A 19,123-nucleotide genomic window follows, 5' to 3' on the forward strand; every position below is an offset into this window, starting at 1 on the left:
CTCCTCTCCTTCACCCCAGCTCAGTTTTATAACTGAATCTACTGCAGTAAGTCTCTCCAGATAATAATCTAAGCTTCCATAAAAGTACTGGAAATATTCCAAAATGTAACTTTCTCAACTTTATATTATAAATTTATTTCACAGTTTTTCCCATTTCAGAGCACAATATTTCACCTACTCAACTTGAATGTTATATCATAATGTAGGAGCAAAAACAGGAACATTCACAGGTTTTAAATAAGATGTATTTCATGACTAAAGTACAGTGGTATATAAGACAATGAATAGAGAATCTGGAGAGGGAAGCAATGAAAAAGAAGAATTTCCTAGGAAGGTTTGAATGTTCAAATGTGGTTCAGCAGAGCACCTGGGCTACAGACTAATCAACTGAAGCAGTTGTAGGTTTATGCATGTACCTCAATATGCCTCTGTAAAGTGCAGTATTAAATATAAAACATTAAAAGAACTTGGTTGTTGATGGATTTTGTGGGATTTTCCCCTCAAAGCTTAAGTATAACTTTTTTTTTCTATTTGGCACCTATATACATAGTTGGCTCTTTTCTTCAGTGACATTTTTAAATACCAAAATTATGGCAGACATTTAATTAGAGTTGAAGTAGACATTCAATCAGAGTTGAAACTGTGCAGTTATTGTGTATACATACTGCAGTAACATGTTTGCTTTCTTCTTAATTTTGGCAATTTTTTGACCTCTGATTCTGACCTCTCTGAAATTGAGAGTGTTGCCTCTTGATGAGACCGGGATTTCAATCACATCATTCCAACAGGAGCAGGTATGCAAGACTTTATTATCTTTTAAGTTCTTAGATTATAAATTATCAAAATAGCATTCAGTTTCTGTCAAAGATATTCTCAAAATCCATGGATCTTAACAGATTCTGATCAATTTCAGTAGTCTTTCTTCTATTAAAGTATGTACTATGCCTTRTGATTTACTTAAAAGTCATAATGGTTCACAACAAACAATTTATCTTTTTTTTTTCTTTTCYCAAATATTTTTGGAGGTAAATTTAAGTGGAAACAGAGAGTAGTAACAAATAAGTTTCTTTTTCAAATTACAAATAATTTTTTTAGATATTTAGCCCTGTTATTTACCTATGTTATCATCCATTCAGGACTAAAAGTAAGAAAAGAGAAGTAAGCCAAGACTATTTCATATGACTATCAAAAGCTTTAGTCACACTAAGCACTTTTGAGCATTCTTTAAATACTGTTCATTTTCATTATACTTGTGCAGTTTCCAGGATGAACTATTAAGTATGGACCTTGCCATACACTTAAAAATTCAGACTCAATGAACAATGGCACTGTGGTTCAAAAAGCTAGAGAAGATGTATGGTCTCAAGTCTCTGTGACTGCACAAATGCTTATTCAAAAGACCCTCAAAAATGCCTCCTTCTCTAGAGCCTGCATCAAAATATTTACATATTAATTCTGGGTTTTATCAGATTTTCTTCGGTTTCAATTTAACAGTCACTTATGTTCTCCTATGTTCACATTCACAAAGGAAACAAGTAAAATAAAGAAAATTCTTCAAAGAGCAAGAAGGAAATGAGGGGGAACCAGTAAACGAACGAAAAGCAATGAAAATGTGTGTGCTTTCTTGATCAGAAACCAGCTACAGCTGGGAAGAACTAAAGATTGTAAAGCACACAGCACTTTTCATGGGTTATGCTTCAATCACAAAGAAAGATAGATTAGAGAGATAGAACAGGGATTATTTCTAAAAGTAAAAAAGTATTAGGTCTCAAAGACGTTCCCCAACATTGTGAATGTAGGCAGGTATTACCAGTAAAAAAGCCCCTTTGCATTAAAGTGGCCCTGAACAGTGAGAACATGTTTTAAAAATAGTTCAAACATAATTAATGTTCTTTTTCTATTTGTAACTGAATAAAACAGTTTAATCTTGGAAAAAAGGCTTAGAACATAAGTGCCCTAGTTCTGAGTCAAGAAAGAAAGACATAAAGAAAAATACATTTATTASGTTTAAATTTGGTACAATTATAAATGATCTCTTATAAATATTCAAAATACATTTTAGTTTTATCTATAAYACTACACTCTTTACTTACCCATATTTTTCAGCTGAACCATTGACTATATGATCTGCCCATGAACTTGCACCATTGTACCACCTTTACAATGCAGTTAAAATAAAGAAATGTTATTAAAAATTTAGGTATTATTATTAGCACTCTAATTCAAGTGACATGACCACTTCTCAACAAAATGGGAAGATTTCCAAATGTTTTCCAATAATTATGTACATCTCCTATTTTCTCAAAGGTATGAAGAAACCAGTTTTTTTCAAAACCAAACACCAAGAAAATTATAGTGGTTTTTTTTTCTGTAGGCAATTTTTATATTTCACCTCTAGTCTTTTCAGCAGTTTAGCCATGAATTTCAGTTCCATTAAGACTAATTGTTTCCTTATCTTTTCATATATAAATGTCTTCATGTTTTCAATGGTTATAGAGATTGCAAAATAATTTAAAAGAAATTGTGGAAACAAAGCATTAACAAAAATAACATTATATGCATTAATAGTTTAAAATATTGCTTTTAAGTTCAAATCCATGACTTTTCCAATTTTAAACTTYTTTTCTATTTGTTAGGGTAGTTGGTTTCTTACAACTATTTAASAAGCAGAAGAAAATTCACTTCAGTCAGATCAAACAATGAAAACTAATTAAATTTTATGGTGGTGTTATTATTCTAGGTACTGAATATGGGCTACCCAAGCTTTTGCAGCATTATTTCAGTAAATCAGTTGAAAACAAGACAAAACACATGTRGAAGTATTTTATCTTAAGAACAACCATTGAGAAAAGAACTAATGGGACAAAAAAAAAGCTTCTTTATGAAATCAGGAGATAAAACTGTTTATGTRCCATTACTCCAAGATATTAAAACTAGACACAAATCATCCCCACTATTTGGTTAAGGAGTTTCAACTAAATCTCTGGAGTTTTGTACTTTCAGGATGTTGCTTAGGGTAAAGCCTTTATGTTCTCACTATTCAATGATTTCCACATGACATGAGTGAGCGAGAAGACAGGGACTATGACAAAATTCCAAAGGACCACTATATTATCAATTGGGAGAAAAATATTTCTTTATATGCCCTTTACAGCCATAGGCTGAAGGACAAACTTTTTAATGGCTTGAAAACCAAGAGTTTTCATTAATTTGTCCCTGGGAAACACAGCAATATTTTTTGCTTGGCTCCCGTTTCCCCAAACTTCTCATATTTCAGAAYCTAAGGGTTTGCAATATGTTTACAAACTTAATACCCCCACATCTCCTGGTCATTATGTTGAGGGAAGATGTATGGGGTGCAATATGTGAATGTCAATCCGCTGCCCTTGTTTCTTCTATGACAAATTGGATGGTGTGGGTAATGGCTTTTTTTTTTGCATGGTTTATAGCCAGATCAATGGCTGGATGAAAGTCACTTTAGTTTAATCTAATTAAATTTTAGATTAGATTTAGATTTAATCCAGTATAAATTAGAATACTGCTGGTGAATGACCGGTATATCTTTACACTTTCCCTGATAATCCATATCCTTGAAACTGAAGCCAGTCTCTCCAGTTAACCAGTATTTTAAATGAGATTTTTTGGTAAAACTATTTTATTGCAGGCACCATAAATAYATAAATATGGGTTTAAAATTGCAGTGCACTTTATTTTTTCTTGAATATGTATTTGTTCAGACTAATCAAATAAAACCRCATTTTCTTGCTATTAGTATGGAAAAAAATACCTGCTTTACCTGTTCCCATAGACAAAAATCAGACTTTGACTTAAAAATGGACAGAGAAATATAAAACATCYAATTGTAAAGAGGGAGAGGAACACTGATTTGCTAATTTCTTCAGATTTCTTTCTCTTTTGGCCTAGCTCTTTAAACGTAACTATTGCCAGAGACACTCCAAAACTTTGCAGATTACGTATCAGATTGTAGTTATATTATCACCACTGTGATACATTATATGCATAACAAAATTTAGGAAGAACAATAGTACTTTGGGTCCTGGCTCAGCAGATACTCAAAATCAATTTGAAGGCATTTCTTTATTCTTTTTTCAAGTCAATGTGAGCAGTAACACATTAAAAACTGAGCACCTTCTGAAGCTACTCAAGTTATTGAAAGAATGAAATTGAGGACTCTAAATTGCCCCTGAATCACTCCTAGTGACTGAAAAGGTTAGCCATTAGAATTATGGCACAGTTAAGGGGAGAAAAAACCTTCAGCTGTACTGAGGCTCCTCTGTACTGTTCAGTTTTCCTCCCACACCTAATGAATAAAAATCTTCTCAAGTTAAGAATTATGCTTAAAAAAATCCAAAGTCAAATTAATGGAGGGGTAAAAAGAAAATTAGGTACTTAAAACTGTGGAGATTAGTTGTTCTGTATTTAGAGAAATATGGCATAAAGTGCACTGTAAATTTAAATATCATTAGTCTAGGCCAATTARAAATTTTAGACTACACTTCATAAAAATTTATTACTCAATTTTATCTATTTTTATTATATAAATTAAAATACCTTTCAGGAGTATAGGCTGTGTCATCATAATATGAATTAGGCACTCTTCTCTCCTGCCTAGTCCTCCTGAATATGGAATAAATAGCACAGATATTTCAGACATTTTAAAGGATGCTTTTTTCATTATGTATTCCCTTACAGTATTATTAAGATGGGATGAACATAGGGCACATTTWTCTACAGTTCAACAGTATACTCTGAATATATATTTTCACATATATATATATGTAATTTTAAACTTCTGCTTTCAAATTTTATTCTGAAATAATTAACATGTTAAGAATACTCGATCAATGCACACATATTTCATATGAGTAAAAAGTTACATTGCCAAGAAACTAATCCATGAGCAACGGAGAGATTTCACCTAAAGTAGGATATGGAGGTTAGAAAATTTCTGATGAATAAAACAAAAGTCAAGAAGAAAAATAGAWGCAAAATCTAATGTCCTTGAGTGAAACAACAGAAATTCTGCCTGAAATAAACCTCACATCCTGCACAAAGCATAGACCAACCAGCTTTTATGGACTTACAAACATTAAACTCAAAGGCTAAGTAGAAAAAATAAATGGCACACAGTGTGGTGTTCCTGTTGATTAAGCTGAGCTCTGAGGTAGGTAAGTTGAGRAAGAATTTCCTACTGAGAGGTTTTCAGCAGATTTTTATTTGGAATGAAMTGCTAATTTTTTTAAACATAAGGATACGAACCTTGCGAACATTACTTTGTCATTGAGATCATGTGTCTGTCAGACAATTTAAAATGCGAATAAATGAGCCCATAAAATTCTATAAGATTCTGAATTGGAGGATACAAATAAAAGTGTCAGTAAAGCGCAACATGTCCAGCCATGATGTCTTGTCAGTGTGTGTAACTGCAGCAGTGTGACCTGATAGCAGCTGGTGTTACCATGTTGACTGTCATACTGAAGAGTCAAAGAAACTTGGGGTGCAGTACTGAGCAGGATGTTCCTGAGAAACCCCCAGGTCTTAAGAGTTCTGACCACACTGAAGATGCACAGGTGCTCATGGCATTTCTTAGGAATATCCTGTTGATCTTGTCACTGCTGCTGTTACTTTTGGGAGGGAAAGAGCTGGACTTTTTCAAAAGGGGGGAACTAGCAGAAAGACAAAATGGTGAATGTCATAGACTAAGAATGACCTCAGAAATTAAGGGGTTTGATAATGGAAATGTGTCCTAGAACTAATGAGCTAMAGACTATCATATCTGATTAACAGTAACTGAAACAAAGTTCAACAGAGAAAAGATGAAAGAGAACTAAGAAGTCGCTTTGTGGGGGAAAAAAAAAAGGAGAAAAAAATGCTAGAAGAGACCACAAGAGTTAATGGGCTGGCTGTGAATGGCTGTAAGTTAAGCCAGGAAAGGAGCCATGAATAACAAAGGCAAGCAATTTCTACAAATGTATTTATATGACATATTTGCCTGCAGGATGGACACCCTGGTGGATTCAGAGTGACATAAGATATAAAACTCTGTCACAGATTAAACACTCTTTCCTGAATGCTGGACTGTATAGAACAATATTCACTATTTTGATGAACAGTGGAAACTGGAAAGCTGTTTCATATGCTTAATAGAGTGAAAGACAGGAAGAGAGGTGCTTGCTTGATATCAACAAGGCATTGAATATGAAGGTGGAAAGAAGAAGACTGGAATCACAYCTTGGCCTACAAAAGAATGTATTTTAGAGCAAGCACTGAACTGGGGAAAAGTGTAAAGATAAAAGAAGAAATATTGWTTAAAGAGTAATTTTTTCATATACTTACAATAAAAATAATGAATAGGAAATTAGTGGTTTTCAATGTATAAGGRGAAACTGAATAACAATTATGCTATAAATGGTCCTTAAATTGCTGTCAGAATACAGAAGGACAAAAAGGATGAAAAACTAGGAGCTATGATTGCAGCTGTGAGGTACTCAGAGGAGTTCATGTCTGGTAAGATGGCTCAAGGAACTTGAACACTAATGTTACCGAACTGCATCCTGGATTCAAGAGGATCACAGAGTCCAGGATCAGTTTCTAGGCCCAAGGAATCAGAAAATACTGTTTTAAGAGTGAGCTAGAAACATTCCACTTCATGTCRGATTTTCATTTCTGATCCCAGGAGGAATTAGCTCTAATAGCCTTCWGTTCAATAAAGCCCTGGAAAAGATTTTCTCCATCTCAGAGCTTAAATCCCAGCTTTTTCATCTTTATGAAGTACTGTAACTTTTGCCCTTTATTTTAATTGATTTCACTTAATTTTTGAGAGATTAATTTCAGAAACAAAGATTAAGATTTACAAGTCAAGAACCTCAAAGTAAGAAAACTTGAGAATAATTCCAACTTTCAGTAGTATCTGAACAGTCAGAGACATAGCCAGCAATCTGAAACAGGTTCTGTTAAACTGGTGCAAATAGAGCATACATCTAAGGCAAAAATTAAGTATAAAAAAAATTAAGTACTGAGATAGCATACAAATAAGCACACTTAATAATGTATTTTCAGAAAACAAACCAAAAATCCCTCTCCTTATTGAAGTTTCTGCATCTGGTCAGAACTGTTTATACACTTTGTTTATATTAGGTTTCATGTAAAACAGCATTATTTCAAAATAAATGTTTGACTGAATTCTAAGCACTATGATGTCTAATATACTGTRGCTTTGGAGAATTTTTAAAAAGCAATATTTCTTTGGAAGGATTTTTCAGATCCTTTTTTTTGTTTCTGCATCCAAAAGTAATTTTACATTTACTTAAAAATACAGTGACATATGACCTGAATCCAGATCAAAYTTTAATGAACTTCTCAGAGGGACTCATATCCAGAGGGCAGCCATGAAGTTAATATATCAAGCGTTCTTTACTTCTTGCTTTGGAAACTTTACATGGMCCCTCTTGTAAAGCAATACCTATATCTATGATTATATGTAATCTGAAGTGAACACTTCCTTTTTATTGGCTCACAGTTTTCAGTTTGATATACTTATCTATATCAACACACAACTATGTAAACCTTTTCCTGTTTTGCACTATTTCTAAAAATATCTTAATTACAGTACTACACCAGCATCTCTTTAAAACCCCTGTATTTCAAGTGGCAAATAATTTCATAGAAATTGTTATGGGCTCAACTTCTCTCTKATATATATCTCATGTATAAATAGGCACTACAATGCTCTGCAATCACCCACTGGCATTGTGAATACATACAAGTACTCCTAAATTACAGAATATACAGTACACAAATATATATAAGTTTATATAAGCATACCCTTTTTCTTTTTACTCTATTTTTCAGTTAAGCAAAATAGAAGATTTCAGAAAGACACTCTTTCTGTGTATTTTAAAGTAGATAGGCTTTTCCCTGTTATTTCAAAGAGAATAATAAATGCTATAAGCACTCTGGTAAATTCCAGCAAAAATAAAGGTTATAAAAGACACAGACATATAATATCCATATAACCTAATTTAAAATTGACTTCAGTAAATCTATTCAGCACCTCTTGGGATTTACCCATAGCCCTGAGTAGTCAATTTTAGATGCATACATACCCAGAGTATTATAAAACATATTCACTGCATGTATTTTTCTCTTAAAACATAGATCACATTCTCAGTTTGGAAATCAAACATGGCACTGTCAATGTGGCAGAGCTAACGATATACTCCACATCAATGATACCTCTCAAGATCATAGTAAGCACCCTCAGAATAGGTACGGCACATCTTACGGGAGCGCAGTAATCTGATTGCATCTTCACAAAATAGTGGATACATTGTGTGATCCTGGCTGCCAAAACATAATAGGTGAACACMATGAAAAGCAACAAAAAGATGAAACGAGGAAAAAACAACATGAAAAGCAAGCAATATCAGCAACAGAACAAAACACTGGAACAGAACATGACTAGATCTTCAGTGAATTTTGCAAAACTGCTTTTAAAAATTAAAGTATATTGGCTCACAGCTACAAGAGCTACAAGGCTATGGGAAAGGTATCACACTCCAGTTTTAYAGCAACCTTTAACATAGGCACACATAGATGATTTAGTGCATATCACAATATTAGCAGATACTAATGTTTGCTGATTTAAATTATTGTCTTGATTTATTTTCTAAGACATTAGAGTGATGTAAATAAAGCATGATTTTTGTGGACCACCAACAGTCTATTRGCAGTGAGATAATATTCAAGTGAAACACAGGATGAATTACCCAGTGTTTGTGGGGACACTATATTAACAAATCTAATTACTAACTCAACTTCTAAGTTTTCTACCACTATACACAGACAAATAAAACCAGAAGTGGGCATGTAGGTACATAGAAGTACATGCATTATCCACACATAGTCACACAGAGGAAAACATATACCTGACATCCCTGTAATGGTGATCTGTGGACTGGGTGTACTGGGAGCGAGGTAAAGTGACATAATGACTGAGGTGATGGCAGAAAGAAAAATACAGATATGGGACAATAAGATGGAGAAGGAATGATACACATCACAAAACAGAAAATGTTATAATCTCAGAATACAGGATCTACAAATAAGAGCATTGAACTTAYTAACAAAATAATATGATCTATGGTTCATATGATATATAAATTCCAAAATTATCTACGATTCACATATTTATTCTGAGAAACCAGTGGGACACTGTGTATCAAGAAGATAGCTAAAATTTGCGATTTTCTACAGTATTTCAGTTAAGAAAACATGCATAATATCTGAAAGCAACTCAAGAAGTCAGATTGCCTATTCCCTTGTTTGAAGACAGTTATAACTTTAGTATGAATAATATCTTTGAAAGATGTTTGCCAAGTCAGTCTGAAAGGCAACCACCACTGGGAAATCTGTCTCCACATGTTTTCCAAGCTTTCCCATTTCTAAGTGTAAATTCTCCTAATACTGATCAGATTGTGACAAAAGGTGAATTTAGATGATGAGTGTTTCATTATTTAAAAAAAATAATGAAGACACATGACATCAGTAACAGAATACACCAAAACACCCAAATGCATTTCAAAATAATAAAACTAAGTTATTTACATTTTGAAGCATTGTCAAAATGTATGCATTTTAAACAAGCTACAACACTAGATATTTTCCAATTATCAAAAATAAAAGAAAGTTATTTTATTTTTAATATAAGTATATGCACACAGTACAGGAAAAGGGTTTGGAAAAARAAAGGGTTTACCATAGACAAGGAGTTATTGACCACATTTTCCCTGAAGCTGGGGTATTTCAAAGGAAAATCAAATCACAACAGTCCACATTTGAAGTGCAAACTGACTTCACAAGAAACATGGAAAACCTCATGATTATCCTCCATTTTTATTTCTCATACCTWAATTTGCTTAAAAATAATGGTTTTCTAGCAATCAAACACATTGYTACCAGCAGGTATATTACATACCCTTATTATATTTGACTCTTCTGCATGAGGATAATATGTACCATTACCCACATGTTCCTTATACTAGGTCAATTATGCATAATGCAAGATGCCTTTGTGTTTACTTCTTGTCATATAAATACAAAAGCAGAGTCACCACTACAGAAAACCAACTTAAATCCCTGATTATGCAATTTAAACTTTACAGTTTGTTACAAGAATGAGGAGCCGTACACAATTCAACAGGGCCCAATTTGAGATGGTAGAGCAAAAATCTGAAGAAGGACTAATAATTATGAAAACAGCCATAGAGTTTACACTGCAGGCTGAAAAACCTTAGTGTTTTTTAACTAATGCACAGACTTAAGTATCAAAAGCAGTCTACCCATAACAGCCTCTCAGTCAGCATCYTGCCAAGAAACATTACAAAAAATTTCATCACGATCTTAACATTTTCTTTAGAATATATGCACACCCACAGGAAGGACAATAAAATAAAAATGTAGGAGTCTAACCCCCAGCAGCTAAATGTATGGTGATGGCAAACAACTGCATACCAGCTTATTTTCTTCACTACATGGGGACATTCCCAGGCTATGTCCACATGAATATGCCTTTAAATTRTTCAGATGCAACCCTGGAATTAACACCTCAAAACTCACTCTAGTATTAATAAGCAATTAAGACTTTCCAGCTGGTAGGTGACATTTTAATTTTAACAATTCACTTYCCCTTTTATCTTTCCAATGAATTGCTGACAGTTTTTCCTGGTAGTTTTTGAAAAATAGATTACATCAATAAATTCAATATATTTAACCATTATTTAAAAAGCAAAGCTTTAAACAAAACTAGGACTTCAGGCAGAAYATGTGTTGCAGGACATGAATTTCACAAGAATGCAATTGCTATTTGCAAGTAGATCACTTACTATCCATAAGAAGGAATGGCCACGACTCTTCACTTATTTGTATGTGAATGAAACACCATCAGTTAATGTTCTGATTAGGATTCCAGTCCTAACAACTTTTCATATCTCCACCAAACTACATTAATTGYCCTACATTCTAGGATGAAGTTTTGTTCTAATACTCCTCAAAACACAGAACTCCAGTGTTCTTACCAAGTTCTGGGCCTTTTTCTTGGGAATGTCTGGCAGGCAGTTSAAYTTTTTCCCTTTTTTCTTTTTTTAAAAATTCAATTCAGGATTTCAGATTAAGAGTAAGCTGACATTTAGATACAACCACTTATACAATTTGATAGCAATAACTTTTAAAAAGTAAAAAATAAGCTGCCTCATCACCCAGAACTTTGCTTATCTATATTTAGGATTGGGGTAAGCTTGAGTTTATACTTGWCCTGACCCCCTGGAATTGCTGGCTATTCATACAATTACTGGCTATCTAATTCTTAATAGAATCACTACCAAAGATAATTAAGCCCAACCTTTGACCAAATATTACTATGCCCACTAAATTATATTGTAAAGTGCCACTTCTACTCATTTTTCATATGATGGTGACTCCACCATTTCCCTGGGAAGTGTGTTCCAATGTATCATATAAACCACTTAAAACCACTTATAATCATAACATAGTAAAAACATTAATCTTTGCATTGTCTAAGTGCAAAAGACCTCCAGTAATGTTCCAGGTCTCCATCTAAACTAAATAAGTCATTTGAGCTGTTAATGAAAATCATGACCCCCTATGCACATATAGATGGGAATGCTCAGAAGACCATGGAGACGYGGACAAAATTTAGATATGTCAGATTTTTTATATTATAAAAGAACTCCAGGAAACCTTTTTTTTCAACCTTGATTTAGATTTCTAGCCTCTTATCACATTTTTTTTCCTACTTTGTAGTASTCCATGGCAGAAGTATGTCAAATGATGGTAAGGCAAAATGAACATAATAACCTACATCCTCACAGATTTATTACCTATCACAGAAATATTACCTATTTTGTTACACAGACAAAAATTTTGCAGCAATAACTCATTTTACTTGTATTAAAATAATGAAGTTAGTCTAATAAGGCAGAATTATAGGTTTTGAAATATGAACACTATTACACACACACACACACACACACACACACACACACACACACACCTATCCACTTCTGCACCCCTGTATCAGGTGAAAAGAGATTTCCACTGCTCTGACAAGACTCCAGATATACAGGTAAACAGGATAACTTTCCTTTTTTAAAGTGAAAATTACTTAAAATTTTTCTGATATTGCTCACCTGCTTGTCCATTTCCTTACACATTCATAAAAAATTCAACRAACCATTAGGATAAGAAAACAGAAATCTGCCATTTAGCAAGTGATTAGATWACCTAATTGGAAGTACTTTGTACCCAGGAACAGGTTTAACTTACCAAAAAAGTCTCAGAAGCACACTTGAAAACAGTCATACAGAGCGCCTCACTTGAGCCTCATGGAACACCCTTCMTTTCTTATGTAAGGGGAGTTTAACCTGCTCTCTACCACTTGGGATGCTTTATTTAATAGTAAAGAAGAGCCATTTAGGAGATAATTTATTCCTTTCAATTTTCTTTCTCTGTGACCAGGTCCTAAAATCTGATTGACAATTCCAGCTTCCCTACTAGAGTGGGCAGTGGACTCCCAAGTCTTTCTGTGGAAAGGCTGAAGTACTGGAGTATTATTACATCCTTGAGCTTATTGGAATATCCATAAATAATTCTGAATGCAAAACAAGATGTTGTGCTCCTTTCTGTTAGTGCCTGCATAAATATAACTCAACTGGCACAAGAAATTTCTCTCATCCTATCAGTGTTTATCTATTCCTGTATTCCATTTTATTATCTAATTGCAATTAAAGTAATATTTTGTATTATTCACAATATTATTATCCTCCCTTTTTAGTAACACTCCTTTACATTTTTTGACTGAAATAATAAATTAAATGTATGACAAGTATAAMATTATTTTAATTGTTACAAAATACATGTAATTTTTTACTGGTATTGGTATGAATTTGCCTTTAACCAAATACTGCCAAATTTCTCAGGTTACAATTTCCTGAAAAACTAGTAATGTGATAAAATAGAAATTAGTTTAATCTGAATGCAGAGTAGGAAATAGATGGTTCTTTGGGTCGATTAGGTGGRAATTTAGGGGGAAAGAGCCATTGAGAGTGGTAGAAAAGAGAGAGCTGCCACACAAAATTTAGGGAAAGTACTGTGGGAAGGAATGAAGGAAAAAATATGGCTTGGGATCAAATTGGCTTTAAGGKTGAGCATAGAATTGTTCAAGAGAAGAGGAGGCAGGAACTAGAAAAATGATGTGGGTTCAGAGAAAAGGCGTGCTATACTYCCTGTTAGCATCTTCCTCATTTCAGTGCTGGAAAGCAACTGCTACAACTCGTTACRTTTTCCAGAGTTGTTATAACATTCTACAAGATCATGTTCTCATCTGAATAAAGAAACAGTTAATGTTCTCTGTGGCAGGATGTTTTCCATGGTGCTTCCAAAACACCTGGCAAATCATACCAACAAACAATGTAAATAAAATGTGAAGGCAARGTCTTAACTTTTAGAAAATATCAAATGCCACTCAAGAATAAAGCACCTGGAATTTCCCCTGCTACCTTTCATAGAAAAAAATAATAGAATAGTTTTATTTACTAGTTTGGGTTTTTTAGAGAAAAAAMCAGATTTTCTATACTTATAAACATCAACAATTTTTCCACCAATAATGGTAATGCTTTTTGTTCAATTCTATAGAAATTTCTGCTAACCAACCTCCTGGAAGGGATGAAATCCTAGAAATGTTCCAACTGATTGTAACTGACAGTTTAAAGACTTTAGTTGTGAAACTATAGCAATTATCAGCATAGACTTTGTGAGCTGACACATTCAATCAAGATGATTTTCAATATGAAAATCAGTATCACATTAACACAGTGCTCCCTATACTGCATTTTAAATCATTGCTCCAAAGGTGTAACACTGAAGTCTTTTATGAGAACGGCATCATTTTAACATGGGCTTTTTTCTTTTTTTTTCTTTTTTTTTTTTTTTTTTTTTTTGTGCATTTTATTCTGAGGAATGCATCTATACCCCTTGGTGGTGGTGGTTTTTTTTTATTTTTAAATTTGGCTCAAAGCTTCTTCTTTGCCACCTTCTTACTCCAACATGCCTGATAATCATCCTTCAGCAGACTCATGCAGGCACCATGTGGGTGGTGCAGATAATTGTGCAATTAAACAGTKATTTGAATGGAGAAAAAGAACTTAAAGAAAGACTGCAATTATTGAAATTCAAACTGATGCAAACATTTTGTAACAAAAGTAAAAGCAAATTTTCAGCAATGCATTTCTTTTGCATTACTGGGTATTTAATGAAGCAAAGACCACGTGTGGGTTCAYACCTACTTGATACACACAACTGAAACCTGATAATATTATCCCAGAATTTCCAAATAAAGCATCAGAAACCCTTTATACTTTACAATATCTTTTTACTTTTAATTTGCATTTAAATGACTTTTCAGTAAAATATTAACTAAATAATAAATAAATGACCACCTAATTACATATTATTCAGCTTTGTATTTAATTAAGACTGTGGAAAAATATTATCTATACTTTTCAGTGATTCAATATGGCAAAATGTCTCAAAAAAAATCTTTTCCTAGTTTCACCTAATCTGGCACCTACTTCTTAACAATATTGGATTAGGAGCCAGCTACTCATAGATAAAGCAATTGAATGGTTTAAGATGTCATTTAGAAATTTATGTCGCTCTTGCCCATGTTTAATTTTGTGTCAAATAATAGAGGCAGGTATTTCCATTGTGTTTTAGCTAACATGTAACCTACTCATTGTCATGAATTATTTATGTTTGATTRTATCTAACAGAACTGTTTGGCAAATATTCTAACATATATTTTATGTTAAAAAACTCCAAACCACCTGCTTTTAACAGCATGAAAAAAACATGCATGTTTTCAAATACGCAAATGAAATCACCTCTCAGTAATAGTGGTGTGATAGTCATGCTAGTCCCAGAACATCCAGATAACATTTTTGAAGTGATTTAATGGCAGATATTTCCCTAAATACCGTGTCTATGACTACCCTATTCCTTTAACAAAACAGACAGCAACTTTTGTTGTTTCAAATGGAAAGYGTGCAATAGTTTTGGTGAATTGACAGAGACTCAATTTAACTTCCYTTTTCTCTTGTTTTCTTGTAAGTGCCCCTTAGAAAACGAGTCATACTTTTTAGAAGCTTTGTCATTTGTTTGTCCTGGAAAACTATTTGAGTTAGGCATTCTCAGAATGCTCTGTCTTAACATATCTATGCTAAATTCACCATTAGAAATGTTATGCCTCTGGGAGAACACACCTAGGATATACAATATAGTTAAATTAATAGTTGCTACATTATATCTAAGTTTGTTAAAGTTGTGGGCCTGAATACAATTTTCTCACACTGTTTAGGTGTTTGTTGTAAACTGCTGATACATCTTTCAGAAAGAAACACACAGATATAGTTTGGGGGTTTTGTTGGGTTTTTGATATGGGGGATTTTCTTGGGACTATGCTAAAATTCTCACATTTTTCTTCTAACTCACCTAATTATATGGATTAGATTGCCTAATTGGAAGTTTAAATATAAAACTCTGAGGTTAAAACCAACTGTTACCAAAATTTTCTCAGTAGTTTTTATAGTTAGATTAGTTTCAGTTTTTAACACGAGGTAAAAGTCAGCCTTAGAGAATTTATTAAAACATGGCAAACTGAAGTTTATAATGTTATCACTTTACAGATAAAAGTTCTTATGGAACTTGTGCCCATATTAGCTCATTGTCATGGTTTTGCTTGGTCCAATTTTTGGTGGTGGGGGATGGGACCAAGAAACCACAAAGATGGCTGCTGAGAGAAGCTCTAGGGGGTATCTCCTTCTTCTTCTGAAGAAGAAGGAGCCCTACCCCCCTCCTGTGTGTAGAGCCAATCCATCATTGGCTCTGGGTTGATGGACAGGCTGCCCACCAGGCCTGGACCAACTGCACAAGCTGGTTACACCTCTGTGATGACGTATTAAGTACTATKTAAGGAAGAATTCAAAACAAGATAGATGYGGCCGCCATGYTTAGCTTAGGTTGAYAGCATGTRGTTTTAGTATCTTGCACTGGAAAAAAACAGAGCAGGAGGGTGAGGAGATGTAAGAAGAAAAATGGAGACACCTAAAGATCATAGAACAGTAAGGAGAAGCTGTGCCCTTGCTGTGGTTCTCGAACAAGCTGGAGGAGATAAGTTGTTCTTGAAAAGGACTATTTCCATCATATTGAGAGAGACCTGTATAGAGAAGTAAAGCGACCTTGCTGTGAGGAAAAAAAAACCCTGGCCTTTTGAGGACTGGATAAATTTGACTAGAGGCCAAGAGAAAGAGAAGCGGTTTGCTCCCCCCACGAAGTTTTGATGTAGAAGAAGCTGTGTTTTGTGTTCTGCCAAGAGGTTTGTGATAATCGGACTCACGTCGCTGAAAAAAAAACATGGGCCTTGAAAGGACATTCTTTTCTTTTCTCCTGCGAGGTAAAGAAATTCCTTTCCCTGCTATTTAGCAGTTACACATTGACTGTTTCTCRGAAAAGACTACTCCCACAGCTGGACTTGGCAACAACAACTGAGTGTTTTGATCTGTGTTAGACTTTCATTCTCCTGCCCCCCTGTGTGTGAGGGACAACATGGGAGGGGTGGAGATGGGGACTTGGAAAAAGAGACGGGTCCCCCCGGAAAGGATAACGAGCGTCTTAAATTGTCCATTTTATTTTTTTCTTCTCTTTGTAAATATCCCTATCTCTGTTTTCCCACCCAGTGCCGTAATACTTTTTAGTAGTGTGTAGTAATAAATCTATTTTGCACCTTAAGGTATGCAGCCTGTCTGACTATCTCTGTGGAGCACATAGGTATCTGTCTCCCAATTATATTTATCTCAAAGCCATAAATTTTCGGGTTAATTGGGTTTTTGCTCTCGCTCTCCCTTCTCCCTCTCCGGTGGGGGGGGAAGGGAGGGAACGTCATGGGCACAGTTCAAACCACAACATTTCTGGTGTTTCCGCCCGGTTAGGGAAAAAATCAGGTTTTAAACCCACGACACTCATCAACATTCGTATTTCTTTATATTACAAATTTAGGCCATTTCATAAGAGTATGAGTAACCACAAAACATCTCATATTTTGAAAACAATTAACTAGTAGACCTGTATTAAATATAGAGGTAACAAATTAACATGATTTCTCACTTTGAGTTAGTACACAGTRTACACAGTAAAATTTGACACTCTTGATCATACAGCAACTGACACAAATTTAAATGGTAAATTTACCCTAACATTATACCAAAAAAGGATATGATTTAATAGCCTCATTTGACATATTTAAGGGTTTGGTGCTTGCAATTAAAATTATCTCAAATTCAATTTTTTAAAAATGTGTCTTTCAGGGTTTWAAAAAAAAATCTATTTTAACTATGCATTCAATTTTGAAGGAATGTTTTCAATGCCTTTAGCCTTGAGATCATTAAGTATTTTGTATGTGGTTTCAACTAACTCCTCAGTGCCACATACTTTAGAGAACTTTATGCTTAAATACCTAGAAAAGGAAAGAAAGACTTTTCTTACTCATATTCTCAGTCATACTTTAACTTAGCAACCGAGCATGTCTAYAAGATGGTACTATCTCAAAATCCCCTTTCTGCAAACAGCTTCAAAGGATAAATGGACCATATAAACAAGAAACCACCAGAGCTGAGGGAAGGAAAAATGTGATTTGTTTTCAGAGCCAAGTGTCGATGATATGTAGAGAGATTATGGACCTATGCAAAAATTCAGTTTTTCAACTTCTCCCARCTGCCTGCTGTTCCAGTAGTTTTCAGGAGTAATACCATTAAAGAGCTACTTTAGGGACAGCTTTGAGTTTTTATTATATAAAAGAGACAGTATCACAAATATTAATTTTAAATAATTTTGAAGTCTAATAATCTTCCCTATAATTTATAAATCTTATAATTTATAAAACCACTGTCAAACTAAAAACAAATAAAAAACATTATAAATATTTAGGAATAGTCTTTTCCTGTTCTCTCCAATGGTGCYTAAAATAAGTATGCTTCAGAGGCTGCATGTTGCAATAGAGAGATAACTAATCAACATTTTGATTACACAGGCAACCACTCACCATGTGCAAAGAGAACAACTTTGTTTGGAAAGTACAGACAACATATAAAACTGTGTTTAGGGATTCAGAGCATACCCATCAAGGAAATACCTATTAATCTAGAATTGTTGTAAAAATTCAATAATCTCATCACCAACAATTTTCTGACATTGTTTTCCTAACATAGTCTAAAAAAAGCAAATTCTTTTTCTCTAAATCAAGTCAGTCCAGCAGGGATTATTTGATTGAAGTGATGGGAAAACATTGTGGTACAGTACTTCAAACAACCTTTCACAGCTATTTATCKAGGAGGCAGCAAATGAACTTTCTCAATGAACAAATGCAGCAGCATTCCATAAGGCATATACAGGCTCTAAAGACARGTTTAGATCCTATTTCAAGGATGACTGGTCTGAACATCAACATAACACTATGTCCCAAAAGCATCTGTAATCTTCTAAGGAAACTGCTCAGAATGTTCRTTATTGCCTTCTGTATGAAAATCACGTATTCTAATAAACCAGCTGAATAGATTTTCTTTTCCAAAACTTAAACAGAAATATTAAATAGTTTAATGCAAAAAAGAGGTTCATTTATGATCTACCATACTTGGGATGAATACAGTTACTCTTCTGGATGATAAACCCTTGATTACTTTTTTGATTAGCTGTATTTTTGCCCATTATTTTTGCTCAATATTATTATTTCTTCTGAAATTAAAATATTGTAATCTTCTGGAGAATACTGTCTTGAACTGACCATCACATTACTGCTCTTYTAAGAAATATTAACCTTTTCTGTTCAATATTGCTAACAAAAAGCCACTGATTTCTAAAATTCTTTGCTAGAAACCTCAAATATGTGTTTTGATCTCACTTGAGGAATAACCTGTAATGGCTAGCTGTAAAAGAATTAACTTCGAATGCTAGTCATATATCACTCAAGATTACAAAA

At 33.8% G+C, this 19,123-nt stretch overlaps 1 protein-coding gene across 2 annotated transcripts in view; it reads right to left on the reverse strand.

The window, feature by feature from the left end:
* RIMS2 (regulating synaptic membrane exocytosis 2) overlaps positions 1-19,123 on the reverse strand; it is a 440,099-nt gene that overhangs the window by 137,822 nt on the left and 283,154 nt on the right. For both annotated transcript variants that reach the window (XM_057372448.1, XM_057372449.1), the window contains 4 exons: positions 8,949-9,014; positions 8,257-8,364; positions 4,573-4,638; positions 2,094-2,156 (listed from right to left, as the gene is read on the reverse strand). In XM_057372448.1, the coding sequence (XP_057228431.1) occupies positions 2,094-2,156; positions 4,573-4,638; positions 8,257-8,364; positions 8,949-9,014 (303 nt within the window). The remainder of the gene's footprint in view (positions 1-2,093; positions 2,157-4,572; positions 4,639-8,256; positions 8,365-8,948; positions 9,015-19,123) is intronic.

This window comes from Malurus melanocephalus, unplaced genomic scaffold (assembly GCF_030028575.1).
Source record: "Malurus melanocephalus ecotype Western Australia unplaced genomic scaffold, MMel_1.1 scaffold_171, whole genome shotgun sequence".
NCBI lineage: Eukaryota > Metazoa > Chordata > Aves > Passeriformes > Maluridae > Malurus > Malurus melanocephalus.